This window comes from Plecotus auritus (genome assembly GCF_963455305.1).
Source record: "Plecotus auritus genome assembly, chromosome: 8".
Lineage (NCBI taxonomy): Eukaryota > Metazoa > Chordata > Mammalia > Chiroptera > Vespertilionidae > Plecotus > Plecotus auritus.
In genome coordinates, this window is record NC_137782.1 from 85,548,866 (window position 1) to 85,561,753 (window position 12,888).

Genomic DNA, 12,888 nt, shown 5'->3' on the forward strand with positions numbered 1-12,888 from the left:
GATACCAATTTTGGATTTTCACAGAGAAACAGAATTTCTGAAAGCCCAGGGGGTGCATGAACCCCACAGGGTGGGCTGTGTTACCTGCTCTCTGGCTGAACAGTGGAGAGAGGTACTATTGGGCCAGAGGGAGTCCAGAGGCCAGGCATTTAGGAAGCTAGGGTCATGGCACAGAAAACCTTTGAGGGACTCTCACTTCAAGGAGAGAAGCAGGAAGGGTTTGCTTGGACTGAAGTTCAGTGACAGCAGGCTAGAGGTGCCCTCCCCGAGGCAAGGTCACAAGTGCTAGATTACATCACAAAGTGGGACCTCTCTGCAGGGGCATGGACTCAGCAGGTGAAGAGAAACCAGAGATCAGGAGTAAAGGAAGCCACAGGCCAGGGTATAGCTGCAAGCTGAGAGTGCCAGAGACCTAGGAGAACCACGAGCTGGCACCTGGGGCAGAATCTGACTCCACAAAGAGGAAGGAGAAGCTGGCAGTGGGGTAGGTTGGAAGGCCCACTGAGCGCTAGAGTCAGGAACCCAGTCACATCTTATAGGCCTGAGACACGCAAGCAAGAGTGTGTGGTGAGGCTCACAGGGTAGATGGTGGTACCTCTGGGCTAAGTGCTCTCCCTGGAACTGCAGACCACACCCAGGATAAGGAGGGCAGATGCCTAGAGCAGAGACCTCTCATGGCTTCTCTTGGGTGGGTTTTCTTGGAGGACAGGGGTAGCCCTACAGATGACCCTAATGGCTCTGTCTTGAATCTAGCTGGGCTGATGTTATTGTGGTAAGATCTTTGAACCTATAGCAGCAGCAGCAGCAGTCACCCCATCTCATCTGCAGCTCCATTCCTGAGAAAACAAAGAGGCTCACCTGTGCCCCTGGATGGAGAGACCATGACAAGACTCTGGGGGTTCTGCCTGTTCCTGCTCATCCTTGTGGTGGCCCTGGTGGCCAGCCCAGACCCAGACAAGAATAAGGTCAAGGTGGTAAGGGAATTAAAAGTTATTGATGCCTCTAATTACAATGTGAAGCAGTGTCTGTGGTTTGCCATGCAAGAGTACAACAAAGAGAGTGAGGATAAGTACATCTTCCACGTGGTCAAGATAGTGCAAGTCCAGCTGCAGGTAAAGGTGTTCTCTCTCAATATGCATATTTGCTTCTGGTGTAAAGACTGAAGCCAGTCTGAAAAATTGGGCATTTGAGAAAAACATTGATATATGAAAATCCTAAATATGTAAGTGCTCAAACATATATACACTTGCACATTACTGTAACATCAGTGCATTTCCTATAGATGTTTGGACTGTCATTCTAAGTACTTTACATATATTAACTCATTTAAATCCAAAACTACAAATCGAATGTTCATTATTTGTATTTGCTAAGGTTATTGGGAGACAAATTGAGTACCATGAATATTTTGCAATAATGCTGCCACGGGCCACATTTCAATCTATCCACATAATGTGTAATGTGGAGTTGAAAAGAATCACATGGCACACTATCTAATGTGGAGGCTAATAAGGTGCATCCTCCTCCATTCTTTAATACTTTTAATTCAACATTTTAATGGAAGTGGAGACTATGATTTTCTGTTTATAGAAATGTATCCATCCTCACAGGACCATGAATTGCCCAAACCTAGGAAGTGTTGCTGACTTGGATGCTAGTGTGTGGGATGCTCCCTGGAGTTTCCAGCATGGCCTTGGCTGCCATGTATGATAAAAGGCTCTGTGTTGGAATTCAGCCTCAATGGTTGGACGGTGGTGTGGCTTATAATTGCACCATGCAACTTACAAGAATGAGTTGAAAATGGCAAGTCATTATTAGCAGAGCTTATTTCAAGCTTTACACTCTCCAGACTGTCTCTTAGCTGGAGCTGGACTACTTTACATGTTGGTCCTTATGACTCCATCTCTTGGGAATATGAGAGCCAGGAGCACCATATTTACAGAATGCTATGCTACTGCTGCAGCATGCTTTACTGATTGGACACATGTCACAATCCACCAGGAGGCACACTCTTGTGGCATCTATATATATAAAAGGCTAATATGCTAAGTGTCTGACTGTCCAACTGGTTGCTATGATGCACATTGACCATCAGGGGACAGACACTCAATGCAGGAGCTGCTGTGATGCACACTGGTCATTTACAGAGAAACAGCACCACAGATCTGGTGCCAACAAAGCAACACTTGGCTTCCCCCAACTGGGACACAGGCCCCACCACCAACCTAGAGCAACACCCCACCAAATTGCAGCAGATAGTGCTGAGACCCCATGGTGCAAAATGCGGCCCACAGCCAAGCCCAGCCTGGAAATGGTGGCTGTGGCACTGGGTAATGAGGTCACGTAGCAATGCCCAGCTTCCTCTCCCTAGCAACTAGACTCCTTGGAGTTTCTTCAGCCCAGGAACACGACTTGCTTTATAGCCAGGTGGAAACATTTTACACTTTAACAAATGTCTGTAAAGCATTTTCACATGTCTCATCTCATTTGATTCTCACAGAAGTCCTGGAGTAGGTAGATAGGAGACTCGGTAGAATCCTATTTTCTTTGCATTAGCCGGAAAACAGAGATTTAGAAAGCTTAGAAACTTGACCTGACTGAAAAGAAGTAAAAAATGGTGGACCTTGAAAATGACTTCAGGTTTTCTTATTGCACAGAATATAGTCAAACACTGCTGCAGTTAAATATTTTACCATTTGTTCTCCCTGTGTAATCTACAATAATAATCTGCTTCATGTTAATATTCACTGCTGTGTTGCTGACAATTACCTGAAAGAGAAGTTGGGGCATTTCACTAGGCTGGAAAATGTTTAGCTAAATCAGAAAGCAGGTCTAATTAAGCAAGTTTATCTAAATACATAAAGCTCTCGCTGGTGCCAATTGCACGTGTGTGTTTTGATCTGTCATTGTCAATCCTAAATTTGGTTGACACTTCTATTATAGAGAAAGGGCAAATAGTGATATTAAAATATTTCTTCTAATTAATTTCTTTTTAATGTGCATGAATCCATGCACTGGGACACTAGTTTTGAGATAAAGAAATAGCTCCTATGTCTTGTAACTTTCCTAGTCTCCCTCACAGTTTTTTTTCCCTTTGGTACCCCAGAAACATACACATTTAGCAAGTTTCTCCCAAGCCACTTCTATGCTAGTCATTGTAGGTGGGGCTGTGAGATGGACAGAAATGATCACAGCCCTTGGGGAGCCAGCAGTTCAATTAGAAAGAAAAAATGCTCAACCATGAATGAGGAGCCACAATGTTTGTTTCAGCAGCATGGACATAGATAAGGTCTGGTTGTCAGGGGAAGACCTCTTCAGACAGCATTTCTCACCTGATGAGCTTGTAAATATCCTACTGCACCCTCATCAATTAAATGAGGGTCTTTAGGGAGAACCCTGGCCTCAGTAGGTGTTAAAACTCTCCAGGAAGTGAACCTTATATGCAGACAAGGCTGAGTACCACTTTTCTAGGTCAGCCCAAGGTCAGACTAGGAGTGAAATAAGGTGAAGAAGGTGGGTGGGAAGTGTTTTAGTTTGGGTTTCCCAGAAGCAGACTCTTGTGCTAGAATTCAAGTGCAGCTATTTGGGAGGCCATCCCAGGAAGCACCAGGTGGCCCGAAGGGGGAGTGTGAGGGGTCAGGGAGGCATCCTGCAGGGTAAATTACTGAGCAGGTTACCACCTTGGGCAGCTGGGCTCAGTCTATCTAGGGCAGTGGTCGGCAAACTGTGGCTCGTGAGCCGCGGTTTGCCGCTCTGTTGACTAACGAGTTTGCCAACCACTGGGATAAGGGCTTAATCACAAGGAACAACAACAGCCTGTAATTATTGGAATCGAGAGTCCAGTCCAGTGGTCGGCAAACTCATTAGTTAACAGAGGCAAACCGCGGCTCGCGAGCTGCATGTGGCTCATGAGGGGCAGTTTGCCGACCACTGATCTAGGGAATCAGGGAGAGGGCATAGAGCCTGGTTTGAAATGGGGCCACCCTGTAGGTGAGGAGCTGGTTACTTACCCACCAACTCTTACCCGGCATTGTCCAAGAGCTATTCTGGGAGTCCTTGCTCCTGTTGTCAGCAGGAAGCCCCAGCATGGGGCCCCAGGACCTAGAAGTGTGCTTAGGAACAGCATGGGACATGGGGCACCACTCATAGCATCTGCCACAGAAGGAAGGCAGGGGAGTTTTATGGTGCATGGGGGTGGGTAAGAGCAATTAGGCATAGCAGGTTGCCAGTGGGAAGAAGCAGGGCCCATTTGGCAACTCAGGAGGCAGTGTGACTGGCCAGGAAATAAACAGGGACCACCAGGCCTGTCCTTGCAGGCCATGGGCAAGACTTTGACTTTATTTTAGGAGCATTGGAAAGCCAGACAGACATGCGGTCTGGAGTTCTCAGGATCCATGTTATTAGATTTGGGTTTTAAAACTGTCATTCTAGGTAACATATTTAGAAAGAGGTTATGCAGATTCAATCAAGGAGTCCATGTAACCGGATGGCTCCCAGCTTTCCCACACTCAGGTTCCCCAGGAATCACACATAGCAATCCTCTGCCTTCCTCTGGCTGGACAAGAAGAGTGGGCAGAAACAAGATGGTGGTTAGGGATGCTAGTCCTCATGCTCGGACACCTTGTTTGATCCCTGGGTTGGCTGATGATTAGATGGATAGTTAATTAGCTCCTCTGTGTCTCAGTTTCCTTACCTGAAAAAATGGGAGTGATAGCCTTACCCCAGAGGCTTGGCATGTGGATTAACTGAGATATATATATATATATATATATATATATATATATATATATATATATATATATATATATATATTTCAGAGAGGAAAGGAGAGGGATAGAGAGATAGAACATCAATGATGAGAGAGAATCCTTGATCAGCTGCCTCCTACACACCCTCTACTGGGGATCGACCCTGAAACCTGGGCATGTGCCCTGACCAAACCGTGACTGGTTTATAGGTTGAGGCTCAACCACTGAGCACACTGGATAGGCTGACTGAGTTATTGTGTGCAGAGCCTGGGAGTAGCGTGTGACAGAGAGTGAGAGTGATGAGGGTCAGCAGGCATTGTGACTAACAGGAAGTCCTGCCACAGTATTTTTGAGGTTCTCTAAATACAAACATAATTTCCAAACTCAAGGTGTACCTCTGCTGGTCATTTCTTGATGTCTAACCAGCTTCTCCCCAATAGGCCAGAGTCTCCCTTGTTAATTCTTTGGAACACAGCCAAAATTTAATACAAATTTGTCAAGGTTCAGAGATGGCAGTGAGGAAATGTACTAGAAAAAGTGGAGTCCAGGGAGGCTGGAACCAAGGCACAGATATCCCTTTTTGTGGCTTGCTGTGATGTTTTATAATCTGATGAAAGCAGATTTAAATGAACACCTTCACCTTCACTGCACTCAGTCATTAATGAATTCAGTAAATACTGATGCCTTACTACAAATCTACTGCTACACTCCTTGCTAAACACTCAACAGAGAACAGAAAGACAAACTCCCTTGGCATAGCCCCTTAAGGACTGTTTGCTGAGGTGGTGGGAGGGGCCTTGAGTAGAAAAGGGGCAGGAGATTTAACCAGATGACAGAACCTGAGGGGTGTGTGTGTGGGATAAGAATCAGAGGGGATGTCCAATGTGGCTGAATTGTCTGCCCCCCTATCTGGCCCACATGAATATGTAACATCTTGGGCCCAGAGGAGCTGATGGTTCTGGTGACTTCGGTTTTCTTCCCCAACCCATGACTGAGCATGCAGCATGCCTTGGACTTTGGGACAGAAAATGGAATTAGAAGACCTTACCTTCCAGGAGGCCCCACACTGGAAAGAAGCTTCTTCCCTGAGTATCCAGCTCCATGTAGGGCTATATAACTGGTATCAATGTGCAAAGGAATCCAGGCAGTGGGCATCACTGGAGAAAGACTGGCTAACAGATAGGGAGGCAGGATGAAAGTGAGAGTAATTTTTTTAGTGTTCGCTAAAACTTCTTAAAGGTAAAATACAACTTTTTGAATAAAATCGCGTAATTGTTATAATTGCTAATTGACAGGTCACAGACCGTTTGGAATACTTTATTGATGTTGAAATTGCCCGCAGCAATTGCAGAAAGCTTTCAAACAGTAATGAAAACTGTGTCACTCAGGAAAACTCCAAACTGGCAAAGGTAAGTGACAAACCAACTGTCTGTGATGGTCTTGGCTACTCTAAGCCCCAGCCAGCAGAACTTGGGATGTCCAGACTCTCTCTTTGAGGTCAGGATCACTCCCAATATTTAGCCCCAGAAGTGGTCAACTCTGTGGCTTTTAGAGTGGAGAGCGTAGATCTGCAGAATGTGGTGGGTGGACTTCTCTGAGACTTTCCCCACCCCTCATCCTAGGGACAGCATGCTGTCCATGTCACTTTTATTGCAAGGGCTCCATCAATGCTGGCCTCTTGGGGCTGGAAAACTTGCCAATGCATATTTACTGAAAGTCTGCTCTCTTGGACCCGGATGAGCCGTCAGCTGTGGCTGCCCCCACAGTTACTCACCCTTGTGAAGACACAAGAGGAAATTTGTTCATTCACTCATCTACTCATGGAAGCTTACTTGCACCAGTGCTATTCTGTGTGTTGGTGATTAAGCAATGACTAGGCCACACAGTGTCCCCATCCCAGACTTACAGTTGGTTCTTGCTAGGCTCAGCCATAGTTTCAATAAAGGTCCAATGACTCTCCCAAAAGAGCTGGGTTGGCCCAGGGGCCTTTTGCTTCAAGCCTACATTTTTAATTTCAGAGGTGGGGGGAGCCATGGATTTATCCAAGTGCTTAGTCTGAGGTTGGTGGAGGCCCCTGAGTTTTGCCTAGGAGGGGTGTCTTTGTCTCTCTTTCTTTATACCAATGGTTCTCCACATGAGTGGGCATCAGAATTACCGGAAGGCCTTGATAAACCCACATCCCACCTGCAGAATTTCTGATTCATTGGTCTGGAATGGGATCCAAAAATTTGCATTCTTGACAAGTTCCCAGGTGATGCTGCTTCTGGCATTGAGTACAGAAGCTTGCAAAGGCCTGATCACCAAGGACACTCCATCATGCCTGGAACTGCCTCTGTGTGGTCCACCTGAGCAAGTTTGATCTTTTCCAGTTAACAGTAGATAGCCATCAGGACACACATTTAAGCTGAGAGCATGTCTTAATGCCATCTGATCTTTTATGCTAATTTTATTTTTTAATCTTTTAGTAGAATTATGGACTTGTTGGAGTTATAGTGAACATTGTTGCTTTTTACCTGTTTGTAGAACATATTACAAAGAATTAAGGAGAATTTTTCTCAAGGAGCTCACTTATTGTATCTAAAGTTTCCATGGACAATCTCAGTTTTAAGGTAGATGTTTTTAAGCACACATTTATCAACACTGAAAACTTTCTTTCTTTCCAAGCCTTTGGAATAATGTGGAAGAATAACAATGCCAAACAATTGTTCTTATTCCCACTTTAATGGGAATGTTTTCGGTATTTATATTCTCTTGTTAAATATTACATAAGTGCTACTTTCTGAAGTCTCTCCAATTCTCTCTTTATGAAGTGTTATTTTAAAAATTAAAAATATTTTCTTCTATCAATTATTCTTTCAGCATCTACCAAGCATAGTGGATTCTTTTTCTTCTTTGAACTATTAGTGTAGTATACTGAAATAATAGATTCCCTCGTATTGAGTCCTTATTCTTACAAGTCTGGACTATGGTACACTTTTCTTTTTTTGTGTAGTTTTATAACTTTATTTTATTACTAAAGTTTTATAACTTTATTTTATTACAAAATTCGTGCATTGGGGGGGTGTCCCTCAGCCCAGCCTGCACCCTCTCCAATCTGGGACCCCTCAAGGGATGTCCGACTGCCCGTTTAGGTCGGATCGGGCTTAAACGGGCAGTAGGACATCCCTCTCACAATCCAGGACTGCTGGCTCCCAACTGCTCTCCTGCCTGCCTTCCTGATTGCCCCTAACCGCTTCTGCCTGCCAGCCTGATCACCCCCTAACCAATCCCCTGCCAGCCTGATTGATGCCTAACTGCTCCCCTGCCAGCCTGTTTGCCCCTAACTACCCTCCCCTGCAGGCCTGGTCACCCCTAACTGCCCTCCCCTGCAGGCCTGGTCCCCACCTACTGCTCTCCTCTGCAGGCCTGGTCACCCCCAACTTCCCTCCTCTGCCGGCCTGGTCACCCCTAACTGCCCTCCCATGCAGGTCTGGTCCCTCCCAACTGCCCTCCCTTGCTGGCCATCTTATGGTGGCCATCTTGTGTTCACAAGGGGGCAGCCATCTTTGACCACATGGGGGCAGCCATCTTGTAAGTTGGAATGATGGTCAATCTACATATTACTCTTTTATTAGATAGGATAGAGGCCTGGTGCATGGGTGGGGGCCAGCTGGTTTGCCCTGAAGGGTGTCCTGGATAAGGGTGGGGGTCCCCTTGGGGCATGGAGTGGCCTGGGCAAGGGGCCTGTGGTGGTTTGCAGGCCGGCCAAGCCCCCTGGCGACCCAAGCCGAGGCCCTGGTATCTGGGATTTATTTATCTTCTACAATTGAAACTTTGTAGCCTTGAGCAGAGCCAAGCCTCCTGCTTGCTCTGTGGCCGCAGCCATTTTTGTTGGGATTTATTTATCTTCTATAATTGAAACTTTATAGCCTTGAGTGGAGGCCTGGGCCTGCCAGGGTGTGTGGAAAGCTTGGCTTCTTCCATTGCCGGGGAAACCCAAGCCTCCTGCTCTCTCTGTGGCTGCAGCCATCTTGGTTGGATTAATTTGCATACTCACTCCTGATTGGCTGGTGGGCATGGCTTGTTGGTGTAGTGGAGTGATGGTTAATTTGCATATTACTCTTTTATTAGATAGGATTAGTTCTCATCCTCCTTGACTGACAATAGATTTTTGAAAATGGTGACAGGCCCATAGATTACCAATATATATAAATTTTCTGGATAACCACACACAGATATAGTATGGGACATTTCTTATTCCTTTGACTTGGACAGCTTTGCTGAGCCTGAAGTTGATGGGCACATCTGGCATTTCTATCTTTTTCACTGCAAATTTCCAGCTCTCTCTGAGTGTTGGGGTGGGGGAGGGTGTGCACCTCTTGAAGGTCACTCCACAGATGTGCTTGTGAACATTGATGGTGTATACTAAGTCACCACCACGTTGACGGCAGACAGCTTCTTCTTCCTGCCTTCTTTCTTTGTTGCAGCCCTTCTGCCAGCCCCAGGTTGGAAAGAAAGAGTGCAACAGATTGTGTCTGCATTCACCTGTTAGAATGCAGTGGGGTTCGGTATGCCACTTCTTTATTTAGGACTTTTTCTTTTATACATATATATTAAGTATTCTCAAACTTCCCTAGTATTAAGAACCTTTGGAGGATGAGGTGAAAACACAGACACACATGCACACACAGACGCACACACAGGCCAGTTCCATTACTTCATCTTAAACCTATCGAATCAGAATTTCCAGGTACAGACACCCCACATATACTTCATATCACTGGGAAAGGCTCAAGAGCACTGCATTAGAGCTGTAAAACTCTGCAGCCTCTAGCTAGCAGTAATTGTTTAACTTGCCAGTATTTTAAAAATCTTGTCTATTGATTTTAGAGAGATAGGAAGGGCAGGGGGAGAGAAAGAGAGTGAGAGACTCACACACCTGGATGTGAGAGAGAAACATGGATCTGCTGCCTCCTGTGCACCCTTGGAATTGAACCTGAACCTTTCCGTATATAGGATGATGCTCCAACCAACTGAGCCACCCGGCCAGGGCACTGGTATTTTTTAAAAGGATTTTTGTTCTATTTACTAGGACAAACATTTAAGCAGTAAGAATGTCTTAATGCCATTTTTGAAGTTCCTTGGTGATACTGCTGCTGCAGGCCCTGGGACCAGCCGTTTGGCTTATGATTTGGTCTCAGGGTTTTTCTTGTCTGGTATAATAAGAATGGAGGCTTTCCATCCGTTTCTGTGTTCTGAATCCGTTTAAAGACAAAGGGAGCTTTTGATTGCCAAGGTCTGATATTAATTCCCCTGTAAAGCCATCTTGATCTGGTATTGTCTGTGGGCCTGTGGGTCAAGAAGCTCCATTGTCCTCCTCTGTATGTGTTTGATACTCAGCAGAAATCAACTCCTGACTCCATTCTCTCTGACTTCATTTGCCTCAAAGCTCCTGGAAGTACCTCCTTGTTGCAGTCAATTATTTAAGATGCCCTTGTTGCAGTCTATTTAAGATGCCCAATTATTTAAGATGCTGTTTTCCAGGACTTCTATCTATCTGTATCTATCTATCTATCTATCTATCTATCTATCTATCTATCTATCATCTATCATCTAATTATCTATCTATAGCTATCCATGTATGCATACATCTATCTACCCATTCATGCATCCCTCGATATTTATCCATCCATCCACCTATTTGGCCCTTTCTTTATCCATTCACCCATCAATCATACACAGATAGAATATTTTATTTTAAAGGCATTTTTAAATCCTGTTTATTGATTTTAATACTAAACAAGAGAGAAGGGCTGTATAAAATAAAAGTCAGGTTAGGCTCTAGAACCTTCTAAATTGCCCTTATTCTGACTTATTTGTTATCAGAACAAAAGGCCTTATTTAATTATTAATACAACATACATTGGTTCATATCTGGCATAGCATTGCTTTATTTACATTGTAGAATATATTATAGAGAATTAAAAATAAAATGACGTTTATATCTGATCTCCCACCAAAATATGGTGATTGTTAGTATTTGCTATCTAATGGTTGGTGTGGAAACAGAGAATCCTCTGGGGCAGGGGTCCTCAAACTACGGCCCACGGGCCACATGTGGCCCACCGAGGACATTTATCCGGCCCGCCGGGTGCCGCTGCCTGTCCTGCTTAGCAGCCAACTAGTCCCGGGCCCTCAGTGCACATAGGAATTTGTTCATAGTTTTTTTTTTAAACTATAGTCCGGCCCTCCAACAGTCTGAGGGACAGTGAACTGGCCCCCTGTTTAAAAAGTTTGAAGACCCCTGCTCTGGGGCCATCAGCATTTGCTGATCACTATGAAGGACTGCAGCATCCAGTTAGCAGGTTCCTGGGAGCATTTCTTGAACGATGATAACCATCTTCCAGCATATGTCTAAGCTGGTACCTGTGGCGCACTACTGAGTGTTTGTGGTGATGGTCTTTTCCAGAAACTGACGTGCAGCTTTATAGTTGGAGCGCTCCCCTGGAATGCCGAGTTCACCGTGATGAAGATGCAGTGTGCAGACCTCTAGGGGCTTCTGGAGCGTGCCCCACTGTCTCCGCCTTGCTCTGTGAACAGAACTGGTAGAAACATGCTTTCCTCATGCATGCCTCTCTGCTTGCCATTTTGTTTTCTAGTGTCACAGTATGTGGTAACGAAAGATGGGCATGTCCAATTCCTCCTTCCTGGTCGCAGTGAGGCCCCTTGCCTTTTGCCAGCCTGATGGTCCACCTCCAGGAATATGCTTATCACTGGGTACAAAGGATGGAGTGAGGTCTGATTCTGCCCCCTCTGCAAGTCTGAGGAGGAATCAGTTTTGATTGGGTAACAGCCCCTTACAGAGGTAGGAACCCTGTAAGTTAGTGGGTGCTAACTCACCATGCTCCTTTTGGAAGCCTCTTTTGCCTGGGGCTCCTTCCCTCCCCCCTCCCCCCAGGGTCCTGAGTGAATGGAGTTTTAAACTGTTAGTTGTAAGGTCACTTTTATTTCTGAGCTGACACAGAGTTTGATTCTTGCAACTTCAAATGAGGGCAGGGACAAAACGGACTGCAATACTCTTGCCCAAAGAGCAGAAGGTTTTGGACCGGATGGTATGCAGGGTTTGAGTCTGGCAGTTCTCTAGTTCTTACCTAGAACAAGGGCACATCTGCAGCATGCACCCTCCCATCCATGTGAACAGGAATGTGAATCTGTGGGCCACTCCCAGATTACAGGAGGGCAATGACCTTGTCCCCTATCCCAACAGCCCCCACCTTGGACACTACAGGCAGGCCTCTGAAGCTTTCTAACACAGAAGTTTTACCCCAATACGTGCACATGTATAGGAGATCAGCTTGCTCTGCTTTCAGAAACCTGTCTGCCTCTCCCTGCCAAGAACTTGGGGCCTTCACTCGGCCCCTCACTGCACAAGGAAGCTCATTGGAAGCCCTTTCTGCAAGTATTCACTCAGCCTCATCTTGCTGTGGGAAAATAACAGGACAATGGGGCTGTGCCCATTGCCAACATGAGGAACTTGATCTGTGGGAAACTAGCTTCAACTTGCTGAGTGTTACAGTAAATTTTACCCACAAGGGAAGGCCCTGAGCCAGGCTATACATCAGAGAATTGGTTAAAAGTCCTGGGGTTCAACCTCCCACTCTTCCTCCTCATAAAGAAAAACACAAATTACTAATATCAGGAGTGAAACAGAGGATATTACTACAGACACAATCATGAAAAGGATAATAAGGAAATATAGTTGACTCTTGAACAACATGGGGATTATAAGCACTGACCATTTGCATAATTAAAAATATGCTTATAACTTTTCACTCCCTCCAAACTACTAATAACCTACTGTTGACTAGAAGCCTTACCAATAACATAAAGCTGGATAATATATTATGTATGTTCCCTTCTGTCTTGTTTATACCCCAGTAGCAGCCACCTTCCCAGTATTCCAATAGCCCTTAACTGAGCACCCAACCTCCACCACTCTTGATGTTCTTCAGTCCATCATCTACCATCATACAGAGAATCACATTCTAAAAATTAGAAATCAACCAAGCCAGTGTTGCTCAGTGGTTGAGCATCAACCTATGAACCAGGAAGTTCAATTCCCAGTCAGTGCATATGTCCAGGTTTCGGGCTTGATCCCCAC

The 12,888-nt window shown here is 45.4% G+C and overlaps 1 protein-coding gene across 1 annotated transcript; it reads left to right on the plus strand.

The window, feature by feature from the left end:
* Nucleotides 1-881: 881 nt before the first annotated feature.
* Nucleotides 882-11,280, plus strand: LOC308256604 (cystatin-8-like; the record flags this gene model as incomplete). Its single annotated transcript, XM_080684927.1, has 3 exons — nt 882-1,112; nt 6,044-6,157; nt 11,197-11,280. 3 exons carry the CDS (start codon nt 882-884, stop codon nt 11,278-11,280), a joined length of 429 nt encoding a protein of 142 aa, XP_080541053.1.
* Between the last annotated feature and the right edge of the window lie 1,608 nt (nt 11,281-12,888).